Source organism: Puma concolor, chromosome A2 (assembly GCF_028749965.1).
Source record: "Puma concolor isolate L17-30 chromosome A2, mPumCon1.1.hap2, whole genome shotgun sequence".
NCBI classification, from domain to species: Eukaryota; Metazoa; Chordata; class Mammalia; order Carnivora; family Felidae; genus Puma; species Puma concolor.
In genome coordinates this window covers 94672904-94700815 of record NC_141668.1, presented here as the reverse complement: position 1 = coordinate 94700815, position 27912 = coordinate 94672904, and the positions used below count along the sequence as shown (strand labels likewise).

Genomic DNA, 27912 nt, shown 5'->3' with positions numbered 1-27912 from the left:
TGGCTGCCAGATAATGAGCTAGATGTTGTGTGTGTCCAGAAACTCATGTGATCATCATGAAAGTCCTGCAAATAAACCTATGTCATGGAAGAAAGGATCGATGTTTGGAAAGAAACAGAAATGTTTCCAAACAAATAGTCCATGGTGTTTCTTTTTTTAATTTTTTTTTAACGTTTATTTATTTTTGAGACAGAGAGAGACAGAGCATGAACGGGGGAGGGGCAGAGAGAGAGGGAGACACAGAATCTGCAACAGGCTCCAGGCTCTGAGTGGTCAGCACAGAGCCCGGCGCGGGGCTCGAACTCACGGACCGCGAGATCGTGACCTGAGCCGAAGTCAGACGCTCAACCGACTGAGCCACCCAGGCGCCCCTGTCCATGGTGTTTCAATTGCACTGTTAGGTCACTTTAAATATTCTTGGTGAAGGTTAACTTTACAAGAATACACTCTGGCACTTGTGGGCAAATACGGGCTGTCCCACACCTGCTCCCCAGGCCAGTATACTGGTCAAGACAGTATGAGGGTCACACAACAAGCCATGGCCAACGGGTCACAGTGGAAGAGTTCCTTTCTGGGCAGTCTGCTCCAGGACTCTTCCTGCAAGTGGAGAGGAAAGACTAAGAAAATCTTCTCTGTTTTGTGAACTGGTTTTAACAGAAAGTGTCATAGGTCAACTACATGGAGAATGCTCAAAATCCCGCAGCCAGACTTCAGTAAACAAACAAAATATGCAATGAGAGTGATGCTTTGGAAATTTGTCTCTGGCACAGTTTTTTCCCCTAATACATCATGGCACCTGGAATCCTTCTTCTGTTCAGGCTAAACCATGACATATAGCACCTGTAGAAGGAGATAGTGGCTTTGGCCAGCATAAGCTCCCGTTTTGAGTGAATCATGAGATAGTTAAGCTTAAAAGTCAGATTTACTTGATAAAGAAAGTGATTGTCTAAATTTCCAAATCTCCCATTTATAGATTGGTGGGTAAGCCTGGTAAACTAGGAACACAGGATTTTACCAGAGGTGCTAGATGGAGATAAGGGGAGATGTGGTGTCATCAAGGTTAGCGTGTACGCTGAGAGAAAGGGCTAGTTCTGATGGCCGGGATGTGGTATTCAATGGTGAGGAGAGAGTAAGTGAAAGTTCCTTTTGGTTCCCTTGTCTCTGAGGGTCTTATCCCAGAGAGGATAGAAACTTCTTCAACAGAAACCCAAAACTGGGGTGCCTGGGTGGCTCGGTCAGTTCAGTTGTCTGACTCTTGATATTGACTAAGGTCATGATCTTTTGGTCATCAGATAAAGGCCTGAGTCCAGTTCTGCATTGACAGCGGTGAGCCTGCTTGGGATTCTTTCTCCTCCTCTCTCTCTCTCTGCCCCTCCCTCAAAAAAAAAAAAAAAAAAAAACAAAAAAACTCCTAGACACATGGAGGGAACTTCTGAGAACATCTGGCTAATGTCAAGCTTCTGGAACACGGCCCTGGAGGAACACCACCAACAGTGGAGACATCAGCACAGACCAGCCCAAACCAGCCCTGACTGTCCCCACGGGCTGCACAGGTAGGAGACCCATAACGCTTCTTAGCATCTCTGAGAGGGTCAGGGCTCTGAGGGGACCACAGGAGGCAGCAGCCAGGCTTTGGATGAGAAGCTGAGGTGGGAGCTTTGCATCCCAAGGTGTGCTGTGAGTCAGTAGGGATGGGTTCGAGGCTGGTAACTGCACAGAACAATTCAGAGGGAGAGGCTGAATCCAGAGGGCGGGGCTGAGGGCTAGAAGAGGGTGGCAGGGAGACTGTGAGAACTAACTCTCCTCCCGGGTGCAGTGATGGCAGCAGGAGGCAGGGAGACAGAAGGATGAGGAAGGGGACAAAGGAGACAGAACTAGCCTGAAAGGGGCTGTTCTAAACCAGAGAAAAAAAATTTTTTTTTAATTTTTAGCATTTATTTATTGAGAGACAGAGAGAGACAGAGCATAAGCATGGGAGGGGCAGAGAGAGGAGAAGACAGAGAATCCAAAGGAGGCTCCAGGCTCTGAGCTGTCAGCACAGAGCCCGATGCGGGGCTCAAGCTCACAAACTGCGAGATCATGACCTGAGCCGAAGTCGGACGCTTAACCGACCGAACCACCCAGGCACCCCGAGGAAACTATTTTCAATTGGTAAGTTTAGTGCCTCTTCCAACATCAGAAGGAGGAAGAGATGACACGTGTGAGTTCAGCAATGACAACGCTCCTGTCCCCTGCCACACACCAGAGATGTAGCCTGGATTTGCTCTAACCACTGCACCCTGCTCAAGGTGCCTGCGTGAAGGGGGAGAGGGCACCAGTGGGGACCACAATCCATCCCGAGCCCTCCCCGCCCTGTACCTGGAGCAGGGCTGTGTGAGCCTGGAAAGAGCGCCTTTTTCTAATTTTCTGCCTAGGTTGTGCCATGTTTTAATTAGTAAAAAGGAGGCTTCTGTGCTATGGGAGACCCTGTTCAGGAAGAAGTAACTACAGAGTGGTGTGGACAAGGTACAGAGTTTTAAAAACAACTGAGTCCATGAAGCTTCCTGAGCTGAAAAAGATAAACTAGTCTCCAAAAAGAATCGTCCAAGAACCAACGAAAATACTGTTATTTGAATCTAGAAACCAAAGTTTACCTTTCAGAGCCTTGAGAAAATATTCATAGAGAATGTAGTAAAACAACAACAACAACCACAAAAGCCTGCATTTGCGTAGACCCTGGTAACCCAGGGGGGTGCAATGAGAGGAGGAGGTGAGCTGGAGCTTCTCCAGAACCTTCTTCTGTGGAGCAGAGAAGGGACGGTGTGAGGTTATGAGATTAGAAATCCAAATGCTTAGCGTGCAGCCTGGAGGAAGGACTTGGTAGTAATTATCAGTATTTCTTGTCCTTTTCACTTCTGCCTCCATGTCTTAGAAGGAAATAATTGGGACATTTACACACAAAAACCTTCCTTCATTCGTTTTGTAATATTACTATCTGCACAAGATATACCTGTGTCTCTGTCTCTGTCTCCATCTCAATCTCTATCTACGTATCTGTGTCTATGTCATTATCTCTATCTCTATTTTTCTCTATCTCATCTCTAGCTCTAGCTCTATCTTTCCCTCTATCTCTATCACTATCATCTATATCTATCCATTTACTCCCCCGTCAATCTAACTATCTGGAAATGGGCTGGTGGGATTGCTGTTGCCACAACCTGACCAATATTCCCCAGACAAATCAGAAATCTTATTAGAATTTGCATGGTAGGGTGGCCCCTGCTTGACCCACTATTTTCTTCCCTGACACCAGCTGTCACACACACCTAACACTGACCTGAGGCTTCTGGAAAGCAGGGTTCTCAGGTCTCCATCTTGTCCTTGGAGGCAAAGCCTGGATAGACAAGATGACCAGTTACAAGCAGTCATCTGTCCTTTTTCTGGGCTAATGAGCTTCTTCTTCGCTCTGTTCAGATTGTGTGAGAATCTTAAGAAATTATTTAATGCTTCCTATGAATATTTGGAGAAAAGTCTGCTCTATTCTCTCTCTCTCTCTCTCTCTCTCTCTCTCTCTCTCTCTGTCTCACTGGTTAGTCATCAAAATGACACGACTGGAAATATCTATGTACACAGTAAAACAAAAGATAAAATACAATATGTACAGTACTCAACATTGCATCTGTTAACTTAGCCGTTAATTGGTACCAACAAAAATGAATCAGACTTTAGAGCATCGGACACACATTTGGTCTCTTATAACACCCGCTCAGAGACAGAAGAAAGCAATAAATTGGCAGCACTGAGACACCCTGTCTCCTCCACTGCGATTCTTTTTTACAAAGTCCACAGAACAGAGTAGATGGAGCCACGGACAAATGGGTACAAAGTATGAGAGGAGCCAGGAAGTCGGCCCCAAGTCCCCTCTTCAGTTCTGGTCCTTTTGCACGTGGGCAACCTCAGCCCCCGTCCCAGCCTCAGCCTCAGCCCCGCCCCGTGCTCCCTGACAGGTACCTCAGTTCTAGAATCAAGAGGAAAAGAAGCAGACGGCCACCAGGTGCACCTGCAGGATGGCAGCCTCCTGCGCCAGCTTCCCATTGCCTCCTGATGACAGCCGCTGTCTGGTCTTGTGGAGAACAGCTGAGTGCGTCAGGGACCCTCAGCAATTCGTCCTGAGGTTTCCAGGGAGTCTGGGTGACACAGGCCGCATGACGAGGGGACTGGGATGGAGGAAGGGCAGGCGACCGCGGTCCCAGACGGGACTCGAAGGCCAGCTGCTGCGCCACACGAAGGCAGACGGAGGCTGATGCTGCTGGGATACAAGTGCCCGGAGGAGCACCCTTGTGTGTGGTTCTGTGACCTCACCAGGGTCTGCGCGTGCCTGGTCGGTAATGCAGCCTCGGTACCCACTCGCTGAACGGATGTGTGAATAGATGAATCTTAGGGAGCAGTACTGAGCAAGCACATTCAGGGTACTTCCTGTGATGAATCCTCAACCGTGCATTCTAGAGCCTTGAGAGACATACATACACACAGACACGCACATACCTGTGTGCACATACATGTAGGCACATTATTATTACAGAGTGTAATCTATTATTACAGAGTGTAATGTAATCTATTATGTTCTCATAAGTGTATATGGAAGAAATAGTCCCCTGTTTAAGAACGTGGGTTCCAGATACGGCACATGCACACCATGGTGGACTATACAGCTGTAAAATAGATGTGACATGCAGGGTTAATTGCAATTTATGTCCTAGCAAGTCGCAATTGGAAACTGAAATTTACCAATAGTACCATTTACAACAGCAACAACAACAATATCAACGAACATATGTAATACATAGAGAAAAATTTAGCCAAAAATATGAAGGATTCTTATGCTGAAAGCAATAAGACTTTAATGACAGAAGCTGAAGAAGAACTAAATAAATGGAGAGATATACCACGTCCATAGATTGGAAAACTCAACATATTTTAGATGTCAAACATTCCTCAAACAGATAAGTAGATTCAATATAATCCCAATGAAAATCCCAGGAGGACTATTCATGGAAATCACTAAACTGGTTGCAAATTTCATATTGGAAAGCAAAGGACATAGCATTGCCAAACCGGTTTTAAAAAGAGATCTAACACTTACTATTAAGACTCAATGATCAAGACAGTGGGGTTTGGGTAAAAGCATAAATGGATAGATAAGAGGAACAGAATCCAGAAATAGGACAACACATAAATGGTTACCTAATTTCTAACAGCGTGCCAAGGAAATCCAATGAACAAAGAATTGACTTTTCAACAAATGGTACTGGAACAAATGTTCATCTATCTGGGGAAAAAACCTCAATCGATGTGAAACATCACAAACACAAACTAATTAAAAATGGATTCTAGTCATAAATGTATAACCTAAAAAATAAAACTTCTCGATGAAAATACAGGAGAAAATCTTTGTGACCTTGGGTAAGGCAAGGGTTTCTCATATAGGACACCAAGAGCAAGGTCATAAAAGAAACATTTGATAAATTGGACTTTCTAAAAATTAACATTTCTGCTCTTTGCAATACTATACATAGAAGGAAAATGGAAAATTGCAAGAAAATGAAATGAAAATCCACAGATTAGAAGAAAATATTTTCTACTTTAAAAAATTTTTTAATGTTTATTTTTTGAGAGAGATGGAGAGCACGTGCAGGGAAGGGACAACGAGAGAAAGGGGCAGAGGATCCGAAACAGTCTCTGTGCTGACAGCAGAGACCCCAACGTGGGGCTCAAACCCATGAACCATGAGGTCACGACCTGAGCGAAGGCAGACGCTTAACCGACTGAGCCACCCAGGCGCCCCTAGAAGAAAATATTTTCAAAAGACATATCAGAAAAGACTGGTGTCCAGAATATGGAGAGAAATATCACAACTCAATACTAAGAAAAGAAGCCCAATTAAAAAATGGGAAAGAGAGGGGCGCCTGGGTGGCGCAGTCGGTTAAGCGTCCGACTTCAGCCAGGTCACGATCTCGCGCTCCGTGAGTTCGAGCCCCGCGTCGGGCTCTGGGCTGATGGCTCAGAGCCTGGAGCCTGTTTCCGATTCTGTGTCTCCCTCTCTCTCTGCCCCTCCCCCGTTCATGCTCTGTCTCTCTCTGTCCCAAAAATAAACGTTGAAAAAAAAAAATTTGAAAAAAAAAATGGGAAAGAGAAATAGTAGAATGTGGGCAGAAGTCACCTAAAATCTCTTCTGTTCTGTTACTGTTAGAATTTTAATGTAAAGAAAATACAAAAAAAAAAAAAAAATTGAAAAGAGGACCTGTATGTGATCAGAGACGTAGAGGGCTGGGAATGCACAGTTCCCATCTAACAATAACATCCAAAAAAAGCAGGACAAACTGAAATTTAATATCTGAACCCATTAGAGAAGTGAGATTGCAGGGTGCTTGACATACTCAAACATTGGAGACAGACGGACACTTGCAGAGAGACACAGGATGTGAGCATTTGCTGACCTTAAACAGATGTCCAACATACTCACTTGGTCACGGGATTCAAGTAGAATTTATTAACAAAATAGTGAGAGCTGAGTATAGACTAGTGGGGAGTGGGAATGCTTGAGAACATAACCAGGGTATTTCCCAGCACCTCTTAAGATTCTTCTCCAGGAAGCCCACAAAACTCTTGCAGGGCAGGCCAGGGACAATCCACACAAAGCCTCCCCCTTGGTGCTGCAGGAGGGGAACAGCAACTACCACTGAAATCCACCCAGACCCCATCCACCCCATTACCACTGGAGACAAAAGGTGGCTTCATCTGCAGGGGACGTGCCGGTGAAATCTGCTGCGGTTGAGGGAAGGCAAAGGAGGTGACCACCAAAACTTTTGCCAGAACATCTCCCCTATGTCCCAAGGTAACAAGATGTCATCTGCAGAAGGATAGGCATCAAAATCAAACCCATGGCCTGAAGTAGGGGGGCACCCACGGCATCTGGGGGAGGGGGAAGAAGGATTTAAAATGTTTTATTTCTGAATCCTTGGATTGTACTCCTGAAACCAATATCACACTGTACGTTACTAACTGAAATTTAAATAAAAATTAAAAAAAAAAAGAAAATGTCCCATCTCAGGAATAGAGGCAGGAATTTGTACGACGGCCACGTCCTTAAGATCCAGTTTCACTGTATCTGCTTAAAAGTGGGACTTAATAAAAATACCAGAGAATGTGTCCTTTCCTGACCTTTCACCCCCGTGACAGCAAACCTTGAGTAAAAGTAACCATGGAATAGAGCTGAGAGAGAGCCAGAGATAGACTTTCTCTGGGGAGCAGAACAACGGAAGCCTCGAAGACAAGTGAAGGGACCAAGGCAAAGCACAACTAAAGAATTTTTAAGTGTCTGGACTCTGGCAACAACACATTTCAACCCTGATAACTTAGCGACAACCAACTCCAGATCCGGTCTAATTCCTGCCTAGTTAACCCAAACCCCCACACTAAAGGCCGAGCAGAAGGAAAGGTGTGCTGGTTTTCAAGCACAAAACGTATTTACCTCAGTATCCACTCTACCAGAGCACGTGGCCTGCTTCCAACCAAACACTCGGAGGCATACAGCAAGTCAAGAGGAAACACAGTGTGAGGGCCCAGAGCGGTCACCAGACCCAGACTGAGACATACTACAGATAGATGGTGGAAGTATCAGGAACTTAAAATAACTATGATTAATATGTTCAAGGCTCTAATCCAATAGAGAGATGGACAATATGGAAGATCAAATGGGTAAATTCACCGAAAATTATGGAAAGTCCCAAATGGAAACTATGGGAAAGAACCAAAAGGAAAAGCAAAACTCAAAACTATAGCAACAGAAATGAAGGACGCTCTGAGAGGCTCACCAGTGGATATAAGAGATGTAAGGAGAGAATTAGTTCAGATAAATATAGGAAACTGGAAATTACCCAAACTGCAATCTGCAATGGAAGGACGAAAGAGACAGAGAGACAGAGAGAGAGAGAGAGAGGAAGCAGGTAATCAAAACTCACAGAAGAGAACTCGAAGAACTGCCCCCCTCTCTCTCCCTCTCCCACTCTCTGTGTTAAACCATAAAGGACTTTAGTCCTTTAACAAGAAAATGGTTTCTTTACACCAATATCATTGGATGGTAAAAATCACCCAGCGGTCAGAGAAATCTGCTGATAAAGTGGGTTAATAGCCCTGTTTTGCAGGACTTTTGGGATAAATACTGTGGGTTCTTAGCTGTGTGCTCAGAACGCCCCTTCCTCTTACGGCAACAGCCACCAGATCTGCGCGGTGATCAGCCCCGTATTCAACCACCTCTCCTGACAAGTGCTGGCAGAACATGGCTCCTGTCCCGGATGGTCCTGGTGGCCTCTCTTGGCAGCTGTGAGTGGCTTTACCCACGGGGCATTTCACTCAGTAAAGAAAGCTGGTGTTTTAAGCATGGACAATCTAGTCAGCAGAAGGCCGCCCACATGGTCATTCAAACTAACCTGACAGATTCCACCATGACCTTGAATTCTTCAGGAAGAAAACGTAAATCTTAGACCCCAACTTTTCCATTAATAGAGAACAAATGTGTACTATTTTAGTGAATGTCAAAATTTCGCTAATTGTTGCTTTTGTTTCTCTTTTAGATACAAATGGCGACATTTTAATAACACATCTCATACCATCCATTACCAAGAAAAAGGACACACAGCATTTTTATTTATTTATTTTTTGTTTATTTTTATTCTTGACATAGAGACTGAGTGTGAGTGGAGGAGGGGCAGAGAGAGAGAGAGAGAGGGAGACACAGAATCCAAAGCAGGCTCCACGCTCGGAGCTGTCAGCACGGAGCCGGATGCAGGGCTTAAACTTGTGAACCACAAGATCATAACCTGAGCCAAAGTCGGATGCTTAACTTACTGAGCCACCCAGATACCCCAAGGATCACAGCATTTTTAGAATGCCAAATAACAGGTGTCTTAAAGATGAATGTATAATAGGGGCGCCTGGGTGGCTCAGTCGGTTAAGCAACCGACTTCAGCTCAGGTCATGATCTCACGGTTGGTGAGTTCGAGCCCCACGTCAGGCTCTGTGCTGACAGCTCAGAGCCTGGAGCCTGCTTCAGATTCTGTGTCTCCCCCTCTCTCTGCCCCTCTCCTGCTCATGCTCTGTGTCTCTCTGTCTCTCAATAATAAATAAAAACGTTAAAAAATAAAAAAAAATAAAGACGAATGTATGATATACACTAGTATCGAATGATGTCAGACCAGCCTCTAACACACATCCTGTGTATTTCCTCAAGTGAAAATGTACAGGAACAAGGTGTTAGTGAGGAAAGATGTGAAGCCAGGAAAGGACAGAGGGATTTGCCAGCGAGCCTGAGGATACACCGAGTTAATGAGTCAGGTGCTGGGCTGTATGACTGCACCTGCTGGGATCCACTGTATGGAAATGCGCCACTGACACTGAACAGAAGCCCTCCCACTATGCCACACCCCTGAAAACATATACCCACGCCATTCTCACTCCCAAGGACCTGGCCACTGTCTATACAGGACTTGTCTCCTGCATCTGTGTCCTCAGCAAGGTCTGCGCTAGGAGCCCAAGGACGCAATCTGTGATGTTTCTTTCAGTTAGGTCACTCGATTCTTATCACTGTTGGGGACTGAATGGCTTTTGTAAGTGTCCTGAATTTTCCACTTCTCCATCTATGAGAAGTTTCCTGGGAAGGAAGCCATATCCAACGTGCAAAATGGTTTGCTGGCTTTGAATGAATAATGAATGAATGAATGAATGAATGAATAGGAGAATGATGAAAACCACAAGGCCTTTGTTGTTTTTCTTTGTTTGTTTGCTTGAGAAAGAGAGAGAGAGAGAGAGAGAGAGAGAGAGAGCGAGCATGAGCAGGGGAAGGACAGAGAGGGAAGGAGACACAGGACCCAAAGCACACTCCAGGCTCCTAGCTGTTGGCACAGAGCCTGATGCGGAGCTCGAACTCATGAACCTCGAGATCATGACTTGAGCTGAAGTCAGATGCTTAACCAACTGAGCCACCCAGGGGCCCCCATAAGGCCTTTGGAGTGATAAAAACCTGGATTTGAATTCCTGCTCAGCCACTTAACTGACAGCACGATCCAGGAACGTTACCAAATCTTTCTCATAGGGTTGCTGGGGACCGAAGGAGGTTCCACACAGGACAGTTCGAGCACAGGGTCAGCACATCACAGTGTCCTTTCCCATTACAACCGAACGGCTTCCCTGAGCCATCTCAGCTAACACAGGAGCTCAGGGACTCATTAAAAGTCACATCTGACATTGTCCTTCAAACAATAAAATATGCGTCCTTTTGAAATGCTAAGAATTGTGGATATGGAAAGAGTTGAGGATAAGAGTCGAGGACAATAAATCAAAGATATTTCTTCTCCAAGATTTTTGTTCATTCACAGCAGAGTATAGTAACATCATAGCATCTAAAGAAATAACTATAGTAATTGTTAATATTTCCTCACATTTGTAAACTTTCTACAAACTACCCATATATAAAATGCACCTACTTCTGCATAATGTGGTGGGATTATTATCTCATTTGTTATTGTAGAGTAGTAAAGCTTTTCTTCCAATTCTCTCCCACACTCTTGCAAAATATGATGTAAAATCTAAACTTCAGAGTGAAACAGAGCTTAAGGGTAGGTGTGTTTGAAGCAAAACCTAAAGGAAAAAGTGAAGTTATTGCCTCCTGAAGGAAGATAATGTTGAGTTATGATAACATGGGTGTTTTGGTGAGGTTCTGGAATCCAGTATTTCTACATCCCAGGAACATAATAAAATAACACTGAGACGGATCTTAATGACAAGGTCATTCCTCCCCCGTACTTTACTCTGATGAATAAGGCCTCCACTGCCTCCCCAGTCCTGACTCAAGACCCTTCTTTGAGGAAATTCTGAGTACTCACCGGCAATGCCAACACTGCGTAATTCTGTGCATCTTTGGCTTGGGTTTGTAGGTTGACTATACTCCTTTCTTGTCTCTTCACTGTTTTCCTGTCTACTTCAACTTATTCAAGTGCCTCTGATTTCTCTCCTTTGCTTTTTAAAAAATTAATTAATTAATTTTTGAGACAGAGAGAGAGTATGTGCACGTTCATGTGAGCAGGGGTTGGGCAGAGAGGGAGGGAAAGACTCCCAAGCAGGTTCCACACTGTCAGCACAGAGCCTGACAGGGGGCTTGAACTCATGAACTGTGAGATCATGACCTGGGTCGAAATCAAGAGTTGGACACTTGACCAGTTGAGCCACCCAAGCGTCTCTCTTTCCTTTGCTTTTTAAATGAAAATACCAAAATTAGAATGTCTCAGGATCAATTTTTTTTTTTAACTGACTGTGGGGAATAAGTTTAGGAATTCCCTGAGCTTGCACCAATGGGTTAACAAGGCTTAGAGCAAAAAGCAGCCACAGGATGGAAGTGCCCAGAATAGATAAATGGGTAAACAGGGCGATAGACCTCCACGGCAGGGTGAACTTGCCTGGAGCTAATTAGCAAAAAAAAAAAAAAAAAAAAGTGCCTTGTTGACCCTGAGGTAGCATGCTCGATCTGTCTTATCCAGTAGGTAAGTTAACATAGACAGGGTCCCCACTGCCTGCTGTAAACAACCATCTGCACAGCACCAGGATTTTGTTTTGTATTGGCCCAAACCCGTAACACCACATATCTTTGAAACCTCCTTTCTCTCACACACGAGTTAATGATCACTGTTTGTCTCTTTCTGCACATAACCCTTCTGATCCTGATAAATACAGAGCAAGGACCCTTACTCGGGGCTCTTGTCTCCTCCCAGACATTAGCCTCTCTCACATTTAATTCTGCATTCACTCTCTTGCTGGACAGAGAGAGAACTCCAGACTCAGAGTCTGCAACAACCGAACACCACACAGAACAGTGCACATAGGTTGCAAGCTGTCTAGGGGTTCCTTGGAGAAGGCCACAGTGCACTGGTTCCAACAAAAAATAGAGCCCCTGAGATGAATCCTATATGGCTCAATCAAGATTACAAGCAAGACAAGCCCAACTCCTCCTTGGACACACATAAGAAAGACATAAAATCTTCTATCTGATAATCAATTATGTGTTCAAATCCAATGAAGACACCTGCTACTATGCCCGCTAGGATCTTACTCTGTCACACAGGCAGAAGGACCTGTAAGAAAACCTTCTTTATCACTAACCTTCAACTCCTTTCTCACTTGAGCAGCCACAGCAGACACCTCCCTGCTCTTAATCACAGGTTTCTAAGCTGTTGGAACAGGAAGGTCCCTTTGGACAGCATGGCCCAATGCCCACACAACAAATGGGCATATGGGAGCCCAGAGATGGCAGATACCTTGTCCGAAGCTAGTTAACCACAGAGGTGGGGCTACACCTGCATATCTAAAGATCACAGAACAGCTTCTAAGAGGCTTCTTCTTTCAACATCTCAGACAACTGAGTTTGTCTTCAAACTTTAGTGTTAATAAGAAATCCATTTTTCCATGGGAGATAGAATTCTACAAATTTCTTCTTTTATTCCAGGAGAATATTGTCATCATAGAAATTATTTTCTCATTGTGCATTGCATGGTAAAGATTTGTGTTGCCAAATGGTCAACGTGGCTGCTAAAAAATGGAGACCATTGTTCACATTACTCAAGTATATGTCTGTTGGCATGTTTGCATTTTCAGTTACCGAAGTGAGTACTCTTTCAGAAGTACAATCCAAAATTGCTAACGGAGCAGACCTGGTGTTTGTGAGAACAGAAGGGCTTTTCCTTTGATGTGGTGTCTGAGCGGTTTCACACACTTGAACACCTGGAAATCAAAATGTCTTAATTCTCTGAACACTTTTCCTGGTAATTTATAAAAGTCCTTGGTAGACCACTGGTCCCTATCTCTTCTTTTTTTCTTTCCTTTTTTCTTTCTCTTTTCTTTCTTTCCTTCACTTATTTCTTTCTTTCCTTTACTTCTTTCCTTTACTTCTTTCCTTCACTTCTTCCTTCCTTCCTCCCTTCCTGTCTTTCTTTCTTTCTTTCTTTCTTTCTTTCTTTCTTTCTTTCTTTCTTTCTTCTTTCCCTCCTCTTTCTTTCTTTCTTTCTTTCTTTCTTTCTTTCTTTTTTTCTTTCTTATCATTTCCATTTCTTATCAGCACTTTTTTGTGTCTACTGCCCCCCCCAAAAAAACAGATATTTGGGTCAATTAATCTGAGGAAAAATAAAATACCAGATGCCATGAAGCCTATATCCAAGGACTTCCAAGGGAACCCGGAAGATCAAATCTCCAGAACAAGGTTTCTACCTGCTGGTCATGCCATGAGGCTCAGAAGAAGGCTGACATCTTTTTAGAAGCTCTAACCAGTGTGATAACCTCTAACCAGGCTGGATCAAGATATTTGCAGAAGGAGTTAGGCTCATAGTAACTCCTCCTGGTAAGTAACTCTGTTCTATTTGGATCCTGTGAATGAAAAACTGACAGAATTTTTTTTAGAAAAAAACAATGTAGGATCACATCAACATATGGACAGCAATTTTGTAGCTACTGGTCACTCTATATGGAAACAAAACTACTTGTAGACAGCTTATTTTCCTCCCTGCTTATAAGAAGGTTGAAATTCTACCTTTAGGAAACACACCTCATAAAAGGATAGTTTCAGGATTGAAATTAAAATATGTGTGTAAAACATTGCTGTACGTTGTTAGTTCAAGAAGATTTTCTTGTAGACCCCGTTTAAAGTGAGAAACACTTTAAGTACCTCCGATGCTCCGTTGTTCGTAATGAAGAGTGCTCCTTTCTCTACCAAACCTGCAAAGCCTGTATGATGACTTCTGGTCTCATCTTCAAGAGCAGTACAATGAAATTTAGGTCTTACAGGAAATGACCAAAGAACATCAATAAATCCCACTTACTCTTTTTTTTTTTTTTTTTTTGTCCCACTTATTCTTTATTCCAGCTTCTTAGAGGGTAGGCTGAGACTAGTCAAAATTTGTGCTCTCATGGCTCCTGTGATATTGCCTAGAGATGGACCAGTGGAATGGAACTTGTGAGCTCAGTAAACCATTTCAGCTCCGGAATCCATGAAAAGAATCTGTCTGCATGGTTTTACAATCTCGTGTGTTCATTTATTGTCTCAACAGGCATTTATTGAACACAGTTTCTACATTCGATGCTAGAGATAGAAGGTGTGTAAGGCACAGTCTCCACACTCCAAAAAGCTTGTAGTCTAGTGGACAAGTAGTCTACATTGTGGCTTGTCAGGCCCCTTGTTTTTCAGCCTGTGGCCGTCAGAGACACAATGTCTTAGGTTCATGAGCTCTTTTGCTTTCTTAATTTATGTACTACTTATTGCTTATCAAATTCATACATTTTGTTTAGTGGAACATTGGATAAAGGGGCCCCAAACCATCCCATTACAGTGGATAATAATATTAGCAAATATTTATTGAGGGCCAGATACCACGTTGAATAGTTTCAGTGCCTTATCTCAATCCTCAACAGCCCTGCCCAGAAGACCCTCTTTTTCCACTTTCACAAGAAAAACAAAAACAAAAACAAAAACAAAAAACCTGAGGCTTAGGGGTGCCTGGCTGGCTCAGCCGGCTAAGCACCTGACTTCAGCTCAAGTCATGATCTTGGGGTCCTTGGGTTCAAGCCCTGCATCAGGCTCTAAGCTGACAGCTCAGAGCCTGAAGCCTGCTTTGGATTCTGTCTCACTCTCTCTCTGACCCTCTCCCACTCGTGCTCTGTCTCTCTCCTTCAAGAATAAATATACATTAAAAAAAAGAACCTGAGGCTCAGAGAAGTTCAGTTATTTGCTTAAAGTCACATGACGAGTTACTGTGGCAAAGTTTGAGACCCAATGGAGACTTAACCGTTCCAAAGAGTCTGGTGTAGACCATTAAGTAATAGTGGAAAGATTAAGCCATATTTTAAATTCTAAATATTTACTCCTCTGAGCCTAACCTTTTCAATCAACTCTTTAGTTGAATGCTTAATAGTAAAGGCTTATTATTTGTATTACTGCTCATGCAGAAAACAATGCTTCTTAAAAAACAATGCACTAAAATAGTCCCTCTCCCCCCAAAAAGATCATGTCAGACTTGTTGAATATGCATTTATTGAATTCTCATAGTGTGATTCTTAGAGTGTTTCTGTAAAATGACAAGTTCTTTGGGACACCTGGGTGGCTCAGTTGGTTAAGCGTCTGACTTGGTTTCCGCTCAGGTCGTGATTTCCGCATTCCTGAGATGGAGCCCCTTACGGCAGGGAGCTTGCCTGGGATTCTCTCTCTCTGTCTCTTTCTGCCCCTCCCCTGCCCCCACTGGCACACATGCTCTCTCTCTCTCTCTCTCTCTCTCTCTCTCTCTCGCACTCTCTTCCTCTCTCAAAATAAACTTAAAAAAAAACCCGACAAATTCTTTTGACACCATTGCATTCAGTCTTCTTTTTCCGCATCGGCATCAAGTGCGCCGGAAACACTGACTCTGGCAGACGAGCTGGAGCAGGTGACCTACACGCAGGACTCGGCCGCATGACCCACAGCTGCCTTTTCACTCAGGCCGGGACAGTGGCAGAAAGACCAGACCAGACAGGATCCCCTGATGAGCAGCTCAGGATTTTACATCAGTGCTCTGGAAACGGTATATATATAGATATAGATATCTATCTATATCTATATCTATATCTATATCTATATCTATATCTATATACCTATATATACAATATATATAAATATATACTTATGTTATATATATAGGTGTATATATATAGGTATATATATATTCAATATATATAATATAGGTATATCAACATATATATCAATATATATTGATTATATACATATAATCAAGTCTAAAGAGGGGTCTCAGCATAATAGGTTAAGAGATCATCATTAAGATTTCAGACTCTGGGACAACTCATCTGGTCTACCATCAGTGGGAATGGGATTCTGGAAAGAACTTACTTTACAATCAGACCAGGTACCCACCCCGAGTACATAGAAACAACAACAACAAATATCTGTAAAAAGATTAACTTTTATTTATTAAATATTCAAATATGCTATTTCTATTTTTGTTCCTCTTTGAACATTATAGAAATAGTATCTGTAAATTACACTCCAGGAGAAGAACTGGTCTGATACATGAAAACCTCTTAAGAAAAGAGGTTTAGAGGATTCAGCAAAATACTGAGGAAAGGTAAAACCATACTCTCCAACCCGGGTGAGGGAGGTGGAAAGACAGAACCCAGCTGCCCAGGCAGAAAGGGGTCAGTTCATCCATTCTTGACTGCGTTCATATCTAATGTGATTTGGCTTGAGATTCATCTTTGTTTAATGTTAGCAGGGCCTGTTTTTACATATTTATTTAAATACTGAAAAATATGGGCTCAGTTTAAAAGGGGCACAAAGGGAGATTTCTGTAAAAGCTTTTCAGACAGTGGGCTGGGTATGGCTGGGCCCACAAAGTGTTCGGTTCTGGCACGCTGCTCAGGGTCACAGGTAAATATTCTTTCATTCTTCCGTATAATGTAGGGAGGGGAGGCAGGGGATGCAGGGGCGGCAGGCTAGGTGCTGGTGCCGGCTCAGAATTCTAGGATTCAGTCCCAGTTTGGTCACAAATGGCAGCGGGATCCTTGGAGAGGTAAGTGACTGTGTCCCAGTCCTTGGGGGTAGTTGCCGCCTGAGCTTGTATGGGCGACACTGACAAGAAGCTAACTTGCTGGAGCAAGTGGGGGTCCTTGAAGGGTGGGGATGTTAGGTCCCTGTGAGATTTTTGTGCTGAGAGGTTTATTAAAAAACTTTATATTTTATTTATTTGATTCCAAAAATACCAGTGGAAAAGAAAGAACAAAAAATTACTTAACTTGTCCTTTTGTCACAAGGTGATTCATATCAGGTATGGACACGTTTAACTGTGCAGACATATTCAAGAAGGTCATAAGCTGAGTTTGTTTTTTCTAAATTCAGACTAGTAAATGCGTTCATTCTTCATTAGTCTTAGAGATGCAATTTTGCCTGGATGAGGGAGAACATCTCACGGGGAGGTTTCTAGCTTAGCAGATCTAATCAAATACAATTTCCCAAGAATTTTCACAATGCTGGTAAAACATTGGAAAAATAAAAGAAATTATATATTTTGCTTCCCTTGGTGGTTGTGATCACAGATACAAGTGAATTCATAAATTGTGAAGCAAGTTTCTGGTTCTCTTTTTTTCCAAGTGACTACATACCCCCATGTAAATTCTAGCAATCCAGTTAGATACTGATGACAGAGATATAATCAGGAGGTTCTGAAAAATATGTTAAGAGACCGTGGTGCAGAGAAAAATGTGAACTTTGAATCTGAATCTATCATGTTGTGTATAATCATCCTTTAGCAAGTAATTTTTGATTCACTGGTTATTGCTTTCTTAAAATTATAAAAATAATACATGTGCATTATGGAAAAAAAACTGGAAAAGAGAAAGAATAAAGAAAAAGTTAAAAATTTATAGGGACACTACGGTTAATATTTGCTAAATTCCCACCTATTCATTCTGTCAGTGTAAGAACCATCTCAAGGACTAAATGTTACAAGGACTAAATGAAATTAAATATGGAAATGACTACCACAAGGGTTGGGACATGGTCAGCCATCAGAAATAACACTTCTTCAGAATTCAGATTACCACCCACTGGAGTTCTTTATTAAAACAAGAGTACAGAAAAATGTATTAATTACCATGTAGTCTGCAGATCACTTTAGACCAAATGGTCAGATTTGCAGAATACTTTTAATTCTTTTTTTTTTTTTAATTTTTTTAACGTTTATTTATTTTTGAGACAGAGACAGAGCATGAACGGGGGAGGGTCAGAGACAGAGGGAGACACAGAATCTGGAACAGGCTCCAGGCTCTGAGCGGTCAGCACAGAGCCCGACACGGGGCTCGAACTCACGGACTGTGAGATCGTGACCTGAGCCGAAGTCGGCCGCTTAACCGACTGAGCCACCCAGGCGCCCCGGAATACTTTTAATTCTAAGACTCATTGTTACCAGTTTGTAAATGATTAGAATGTTGTAAGCATTCCCTCAAATATTGTTAGCCTGACTATGAGATGATTTCTCATTTTTCAGTAGAAATGCCTGTATGTAAAAAAAGTGGGATGGTCTTGCAACTTGAATATATAAACTTATTATGATATAGTTATAAGGTCAAATATTCATTGATAATGTTTTATATCTTTATTAGATTATACTTACAAATTAAAAACGATATCATTATGAATATCAGTTGAGAAATACTCCTTCTTTTGCCCTTATATTCATTAAAAATTTTGTTCAGACTCTTCACATGCATCTAAAATGTATACTTTAGAGCAAAAAAAAAGTACTCATGGGCAATCTGTAATTGTCACGAAAGGGTTTGGTCTGAGAACAAGTTGATCACGACAGGTAAGTTTTCTCAGTTGACACATTTCCTTTTCGGATGGTGAAAGGGTGTGGTCAGAGAGCCTGGGCTTTGGGCTCAGGCTGACCTGGAGCTCTGGCTCCACCACTTACTGTTTATGTGAACTTGGGTAATTAATTATTCTCTGGCCTCCATTTCCTAATCCATAAGATGGGGTAACAGTATGTATTCAGAAAGAGTAGACCAGAATTAAATGAGACATTGTGAATAAAGTACTTGGCACGTTGTCTTACACAAAATGGGTGCTGGATGGAGGTTGCCCCATTTCGAACCTAAAGGGAGAATTGTATCCACTATGGAGGGTGGTCTGTAGCCGATCCTACTGACAGAGCAGAAATTCTCCAGAGGAGTCAGCTGTACTTGTAACTGTTCCAATGGGAAGTTCCCTTGCTGTCCACGGATACACAAAAAACTTGAATTTAGAGGTATTTGCTTCTGTTTAATGGACTTTTCTTCCCTTACTTGGCAACAAAAATGAAATGAAAATGTGTTTTTTTTAATCTTTGTAGTTCTAAGTACTTTAAACCTTAATCCCTGATCATAATTGATAGAAACTCTAACAGGAACAAATTTGGGCTTCATGCTTGTATTTAGTAGAAACACAATTACATGTCTAAAATATAGTTAGAATGTGGGGCGCCTGGGTGGCTCAGTTGGTTAAGCACCTGACTTCGGCTCAGGTCATGATCTTGCGGTTTGTGAGTTCCAGCCCCACGTCAGACTCTGTGCTGACAGCTCAGAGCCTGGAGCCTGTTCCAGATTCTGTGTCTCTGTCTCTCTCTTCCCCTCCCCCACTTGTGCTCTGTCTCTCTCTATCAAAAAAAATAAAAAATAAAAAAATATACAGTTAGAATGTACTTAGAAACATAGAGATGTAGTTAGTACTTTTAAATATACTTAGAAATGTCGTTAATTTGAAATTCATATTTATATATGAAATACTTATAGTTTATTTTTAATAAAAGTAAAATGAGAATAAAATAGAGAAACTTTCAATCAATGTCAATAGGCAACTTTGAAATGTCACACTTATAAATATTGTGGTTGACATTTGATAAATTTATATAGAATTCATACAGCTTCATCATCATAAAATTATAAAACTCAGGCAATTAACCTCAAATTCTTTTTCTTATATAAGGGTATCAAACAAGTTTATTTATTGTGTAAACAGGTTTCTATTTTATGCATAATGAAAATGATTGTGGCCATAAAAAACACTGTTAATAAATTTTAAAAAGAATGTTGAAAGAAAAAAAAAACATGTAAAATAATTACCCTAAAGACAAACACTAACCGTATACGATCAAGTACACTATTAATGCTCAGTTAACTATCACACTGAGAAAGTTATGAGAGTTCAAGATTCCTTCTATCTGGAAAAGAATGAAACTTCCAGAATCTAGCTGAGGAAAAGGGACAGGAGGTAAACATCATGTCTCACCATCAAGAAATTTCCTTTACTGTGATGAACCAGAAGTATTTCTATAAGAAAATCAAATTTCCTAACATGAAAACTAGATCTTTAATGTATTAAATGGTGGCTAAAATGAAGTAAACGTCACGTAAAATTTTAAAATTAAACTTTTTTCACATCATATGCTTTTTAAAATAAAAACAAAGTATATGGTTGGAGAAGTATGCAGAGCTTTACTATTATAGCCAATGAAATACTATTTCTTCCTACAAGCAAGATGTACAAAATTAAAACAACCACACTATGAGCTAATTTTATTTACCGCATGAGTAAAATCTCATCATTGCTTGCTTACTGATTTAGTATAGAACTCAGGAACTTTGTGGCACAGACAGAAATTCTCAAGATTTTTTTTTTCTTTTCTTCTCAAAGAAGAAATCCAGAAATCCAATTACGCTTAAGAAAATGCCCATACAATTATTATTCCAAATCCAAAATAGCCCAAAAAGAAAATGAGTAAATAATTAGTGTTTCAGTTGGAAATCAAATTGGAAAGGGTTCTACTATTTATAATTTCAATCACTACATTAACATTAAATGTATAATTAGGTAACATTCCAGCATTCAAGTGACAGGCCTTTGAAACCCATGATGTTTTTTTTTTATATGTTTTGACATTATGTCTACAAGAAACTCTGGAACCATAACTATCAACATTACAGCAGTTACATATAACATTATTGAGCAGGTAAAAACAAAGAAACTTGTGGGTACGACAAGTTCAGCAGGCTTGTAGGGCAGATCCAAATTTGGGGGGAGATGCTAAGCATTGAAGTATGGTGTCTTTTTAGTCATGTGTCAACTTCTAATGAAATTCCAATATAAAGTGTGCTTTCCGTGAATATTTCCTAAAGCAAAACAAAATTGTGACCAGTGCATTATTTGATAAGGTTAATATAAGAGAATTTCTGAGAATAATCAGTAAGTTTTTTTTATATAGAAGTTTTGGAAATATTGCCACATTGCTTCTAAATTCAAGGCATTGTAAATAATTTGGCGGTGCAGCTTTAAACATTGTCCTGCTCAAAATCCTGGTGTGGCTCAGATGTGAGAGCAAAATGTTCTAAAATTCAGAAACCAAGAAGAACTCCAGTGTCAGAGGTGGGCATGGGATTCTTATTTGAAGCTAAAAGCTCAACTTAATAGATTGTCAAGTATGCCTGGAAATAATTCACACTCAAACAAGTGACTCTGTATTGTTTAACAAAATTCCATGTTTTAAAACTTTTTTTTTGTAAGTTTATTTATTTATTTTGAGAGAGAGAGAGAGAGCAAGCAGGCTCCACACTGTCAGCACAGAACTCGATGCGGGGCTTGAACTCACAAACCATGAGATCATGACCTGAGACAAAATCAAGAGCTAAACACATAAAGGACTGAGCCACCCAGGTGCTCCACAAAATTACATGTTTTAATCTGGACTCTGCCACTTAATAGCTGTGACGTTGGCAAGTTTCATAACTGCTTGAACCCCTTTTCCCATGGAAACTAAGAAAACAAGCATTTCATAACCCCAGTGTGGACAAAAGGCCCTGGTAAGCACTAACACCATGGCAACTTTTCCTTCCTTTTTTTTTTGTGTTAGGTGGTTCCAAACCATACAATGTTTGTGTTTCTCTCATAATAGTTCTAACTGCCATTCCAATTTCTCCCACAGCTAAAAGCCCTGATGAAGACACTTCCCCCAAGCCCACGATTTTTCTTCCTTCAATTGCTGAAAGAAAACTCCACAAGGCTGGAACGTATCTTTGTCTTCTTGAGGATTTTTTCCCTGATGTTATCAATATAGATTGGAAAGAGAAAAATGGCAGAGTAATATTGAAATCCCAGCAGGGAGACACCATGAAGACTAAGGACACATACATGAAATACACCTGGCTGACCGTGAGAGAAGACTCAATGGGTAAAGAACACAAATGTATCGTCAAACACCAGAAGAATAAAGGAGGGGTTGATCAAGAGATTCTTTTTCCTTCAATAAACACAGGTATGTGCATGTACACATGAATATAACCTCCCAGAACCCTATTTTTCCCCGATGGAATACACCACCTTTTCTGTCAAGAATTGATGGAAAAGAAGCAAATAGAAATCTTTCCTTAATGTTGTTGCCTTTAATGGTACCATAACTGTCCTGCTATTTCCCCATAGAATTAAAATAGTATGGGCTTTGGAACATACAAAGAAACAGAAAAAGAAAAATTCACTTAGCCTTTCTCGCCTCAGTTTCATCATCCAAAACATGGAGGTCATTATGATGTTTCTGAGGGTCACCGTATGGGTGAAATGAAACAGTACACGTGAAAGCACCTAGCAGCCTTGTATCCAATAAATGCTCAAAAAGAGAATCCACTTTTGATGATTTTACTTGATCAGGAAATAAAAACAATTGCCCATCCTTCAGGAATATTCTACTCAGCAGTCAAAGTCCCTCTCACTTCAATCTTGCTCTGCTCAAACATAAGCCATAACAAATGAGTTCTAGGCAACCAAATTGTTGTTCATTTGAGGGAGGCAGATCACAGCTCAACAAAAAGTGGTACTTTGGTCACTGACGTTTTAGTACAGTTTTGGTGTTTTCACATTGACTTTTCTCTACCACTGTAAGGTGAAATTTGGTAAGTGAAGACTGAGTGAAGCTTACACATGCACACGTGCTTCCATTGTACATAATGAACATTTCTTACCATTAGTAAATGCTGCCCAGCAAACACTTCCTGCCGTCCGAGCGTGCGCCAGGCCTGGAGGGGATGCAGGAGGGACCACTGTCCCCAGGAGCATCACTACAGTAGGGCAAATATCCTTTTCCTCTCGCTCCTGTCACCCGTGATTCAGGCACAGTGTCCCAAAGGAGCCCATTGGTGTAGACGCTGCACGTATTTAGACAGTGTGGGCAGAGCTGAATGTGCTCTGGCCCCACTGTGTCCCAGTAACTCTCTAGACTCAGAAGTCAAGTCCTGAGCATGGACATGCCAGACCAGGGCCCCAGAGGGCCCCTAAGAAGGAACCAGTTCATACTCTTCCCGGGGGTTATCAAGCCCCTCGCAAGCAGTGGGGAACAAGCACATAACAGGACATGTGAAGAGCTTTCTGTATACAAGTCTCAATTTCTGACATCAGTCTTCATCTTTTTGGGTCTGGTAAGAAGAAAACCATAGACCCATAGTGGCAACACGTAGCTTAAAGCCTCAAGTCACTCAAGCAAGATTTAATACCTAGCCCAAGTGCAATTTCAACCCCCAGAACAGTAACCTATAACCAGTTGACATGGGAATTTCCTGGTCAACACTATTAAGTTCATGGATTGACTCCTTCTGTCCCCCTTTTCTGCACTCCCCTTCTATTGTTAGAAACCTTTCCTTCTCTATAACCCTTTGGAGGTCCCCTCTACTTGCTAGGTGGGATGTTGCCAGACTCATAATTCACTTGATTAAAACAGCCATTAGATCTTTAATATTTACTTGGTTGAATGTTTGTTATTTAGCAGATTTGGTGACGGGATCCAAAGTGGGCTTCCAGAAGGAATCAGAGACAAGTAGAAACACAAGGCCGGTAACCGTGAGCCCTTCGAGTACACTGTCTGCATCACCATTTTCAAGTGCCGCGGGTGAGTTCCTGATCGCACTGGGCTTCCTTTCCGGGGCAGGTCACCTTGGGCTGGCACATTTGTCTGGAGCCCAACTAAAGTGGCAGAAGGATCTGCCAGGAGCTAAGCCCCTAACCCATCAGACCACAGCTCCCCAGGTGGAAACCTCAGTGAGCCTCCAGGAGAATTGGTGCCACACACAGAGCATTATTCTGGCCAGAACGCAGTATCATTCCTTGCTTACAGCCCACACCCTAAGGTGCACATAATTGTTTGTCTGGTTTTGTGTAGATAAAGGCTACTGCTCACAAGGATCTCAGATGCAGAAAAACCCACAAAATTGGCGGGCATGAGTCAGGCACTTAAAGACTGTTAGAATGCTCATCATCCCAAGAACACTCCCTTGATAGTGTAACTTGGTCAGGGAAAGGGCTCAGTTGGCACTAAGTAACTCACCAAACTGAGAAAACGTCCCTGCAAGGAGCTACACTCTCAATCATGCACTGTCCCCATCTGAAGACACATCCATTTTATGTATTAGTTCGGGTCCGAGAAGCCCCCAGTCTGAGCTTATGGGATCCTTAATTCTAAAGAATCAAGTACACCACCCTCCATTACACCTGCTTATTTTACGTCTAAGAACCATAGTCCCAGAAGTGACAGATACCTATCAAACATGGCAAAATCTTAGGAAGCTTGCTTTGTGTCCTGAGAAACTGGCTTTGTAACTGGGTTTGGTGACCCCCAAAGGAGACCAAACAGAAATATGGCTACACCTCATTTGCGGCTACATATGGCTAAACAAAAGGGTGTGTTCACTTAATTTGAGGCTAGGATCCCACAGATCTGTTTCCAGCCCCCAGAGCAATTACGACCTAGAAATACAATAGACATCATGGGGAACTTTCCAACTAGATAAGATTATTTAAGAAGTGTGTTTAAAAGCAAGTGTTCTCGGGGCGCCTGGGTGGCGCAGTTGGTTAAGCGTCCGACTTCAGCCAGGTCACGATCTCGCGGTCCGTGAGTTCGAGCCCCGCGTCGGGCTCTGGGCTGATGGCTCAGAGCCTGGAGCCTGTTTCCGATTCTGTGTCTCCCTCTCTCTCTGCCCCTCCCCCGTTCATGCTCTGTCTCTCTCTGTCCCAAAAATAAATAAACGTTGAAAAAAAAAAATTAAAAAAAAAAAAAATAAAAGCAAGTGTTCTCAAATTAAGGAGGACACTTCCATTAATTAATAAGCAGAAGCCTCCAGAAGGTTTAAATTCCAAGGTAGTTTCCTTGAAACATTCATTGCAAAAGCCTAGTGAAAATTAAAGATGGAACAGGTAGCTATAACAACAAAACTGTAAGACTCACGTAACTCCCCCCCCACTTCCCTCCTTGCTCTTTGGGCCCTCACTCCAGTGTGAAATGTTTCTCACTGTGAAAAGACTCCACAGCTATAAACAGAAGTCAGCCAAGTCAACGGCCTTACAGACACCCCCGTATGTACCTTCATAGGAAGAACTCCACATGAGCCCCACCCAGAGTTGATGAAACTGAGGGCTCTTCTGGAAACTGCTACATTATTTCCTTAAACAGTTAAGTGATTTCTGGTAAATACTGTGGCCAACAGAAGGGGTCCTGCAAAAACTGGCAGAAGCCATCCAAGGGTGGAGACTCGAAGGAGAATCCACTTCTTCTAAATCTCTGCCCACAATGCCTGGTCCGGAGAGGATAACAAAATTTCCTGTTGTCCCACCCTTTCCAAATCCACACCCATTGCTTATGGATCCTTCCTCTCCCAGAGACAGCCGTTGCCTCCTTGCTGGCGTCATCCTGAATCACTGCTCTTAGCTCTCTGCCTGCCTGGGACGTGTGGCTTATGGGTTTCTTCCTTTGGCTGTGACTGTGGGTGACCCTGGATCTGGGGAGGGCAATATTCTCTGCACCCTCTCTGGGGACCCATCTTACACCCAAGGGGGTTATTCCATATGCCAGAAATACTTAAAATGTAAAGTATGCACTCAGAGGGAAGGAAGCCAATTGAGGCACATACTTGGATCAAACTTTGATGTCATTTCACGTAAATCCAAGTATTTGAGACACTGAGACCAGCTGGACTGACAAATGAGAACAGAACCAGAAATGCAGCTCTTGGGTCAATCCAGAGTGCCCCTGTTCCTTCACCCACCCCCACACTTCTCGTAGTTCTGGAAAAGGGCTTATAGATGGTTGGCTTTTGGAAAAGAAAGTCTTTCTTGGAGGAACTTGCATTCTTTCTTCACCCTTAAAGTGATCAATCTTATCACACTTTTGACATGTAAACACAGGCCACAAGCGCCCAGGACTGAGAGAAACAAAGGAAAAGAGACCTTTTTAAAATACAAACTGCTAAAGGCCTCCTGTGCCTAAACCCTGGCTCGGTGTCCTTCATAATCCCAGGGACACATATAAATCTTAACACTTTGTCCATAAATGTCTCCATAAACATCACTGACTCAAGGGTCTTTGCAGCGATCTGTGTGTCCACAAATACACATCGTCAATGTGAGATATTTTTCCCTCTGGAGACATTGTCAAAATTAGTTTGCAAAGAGCTCCATTTCCTTGGTTTGAAGGCAAGCACTTGCAAGGATTGAGCATTCTAAACCTCTCAGAATGATAGAAACTAACCAATGTGTGTTTCAACTTCACATGATCTGGGCAATTATTTGGTTGTTGTTTTAAATAAAATAGACATATTTTTTAGAGTTATTAGCACTAAAATTAAAACTTTCACATGCATGGATTTACTAAAAGTCAAATAAGTAGATGTGGTCTCTTTAAAATCTTAAAGAAAATAGCTTGGGATAATGATGGATTTTGATATTTCCTAACATTTTTCTTTTTGAGTTTTAATTTTAATTCCAGTGTAGTTAACAGGCAGGGTTCTATTAGTTTCAGATGTACAATCTAGTGATTCAGCACCTCATACATCACCCTGTGCTCATCGGGACGAGGGCACTCCTTATTCCCATCACCTATTTAACCCATCCCTCCCCACGTCTCATAAAATTTTTATGGGTAATTTCAGCTCAACTTCATGAACAAGTAAATTGAAAGATGTAAATAAAATAACTCTTTTAAGATAATGTTTTAAACAGTCTCCCAAATCTTTTTGGTGACCTAAATCCTTAAAGTTCTGCTGAGTTAAGTCAAGTATTAAATTAGATTATATTCATTAAATATCTAGATCATTTCCAAGTAAAATAAAACACTCACTTGTTAGTTAATGAACATAGGTTTACCTACTTTTGGTTTTGGTATTGCAGAGAAACTGAAGATAACTTGGGCTTATTCAGAAATGTATTTTGTGACTTACTGAAAGATTGTTTTATGATGATGCACATGTTTCTAGACTTTTTGAAATGTATCCATAAATTTACCAATCTAAGAAATGCTGGTGTAACAGATCACAACTGCTGGCTTATTTTATTTAAAAAGATTTAAATATTTATTTATTTTTTAGAGACAGACAGAGTGCAAGCAGGGGAGGGGCAGAGAGTGAGGGAGACACAGAATCTGAAGCAGGCTCCAGGCTCCGAGGTTTGAGATGTCAGCACAGAGCCTGACGCTGGGCTCAAACCCATGAAGCACAGGGTCATGACCTGGGAGGAAGTCAGACGCTTAACCGACTGAGCCACCCGGGCTCCCCAACAATTGCTTGCTTATTAACTTTCATTAAAAATGAAGTTTCTAAAAGAACAGAATTTTAATAAATGTAATTCAGACTACTGGAAATAATAAGGGAAACAACCTGGAGTGCAAGGAAAGTAAGATGTGTCTTTTTAATAAGAAAAAGTATGAGAAATGGAAATATGTTTTTGAGGGAGGGAAAAAAAGATTTTTTTCCTAGGCAAGCCTGGTTATCTGAAGATGCAAACTCAAGAAAAAGCCTGAATGTAAAAGAGAAGTTGTAAAAGGGGATGTTTGGAAAGGAATGTTATGCGGGGTCAGGATCGATTAAGACTGGAAGGAAGAATTTTTTAGGGCGCCTGGATGGCTCAGTTGGTTAACTGTCCAATTCCTGATTTGGGCTCAGGCCATGGTCTCAAGGTTCCTGAGATTGAGCCCCTCCCCGGCTCTGCACTGACAGTGTAGAGCCTGCTTGGGATTCTCCCACTCCCTCTTTCTCTGACCTTCCCTCACTTGTGGTCTCTCTCTCTCTCAAAAATAAACAAAGATTTAAGAAATATCACCCTTCATACTTTCATCAAATGTGAAACTCTTTCTTCCTCTTCTCTTTTCCTTTGCTCTGGCAATGACCCTCATTTGTTTCTCCCAGGTAATTGCTAGCAAGGGTAAACTCTGGACTTTAGAGGAAACTTCTATTTCAGACTAGCAGTAAAGGTAACTGGTCTTAGCTTTACTCAAGCTAAAGAAGACCTCTCAT

General features: G+C 41.8%; 1 gene segment (V, D, J or C); it reads left to right on the top strand.

The window, feature by feature from the left end:
- Window positions 1–27912, top strand: part of LOC112866872 (T cell receptor gamma constant 2-like) — a 38255-nt gene that overhangs the window by 3624 nt on the left and 6719 nt on the right. The window contains 3 exon segments of the C gene segment in view: window positions 16427–16489; window positions 21573–21902; window positions 23400–23522. Of these exon segments, the coding sequence occupies window positions 16427–16489; window positions 21573–21902; window positions 23400–23522 (516 nt within the window).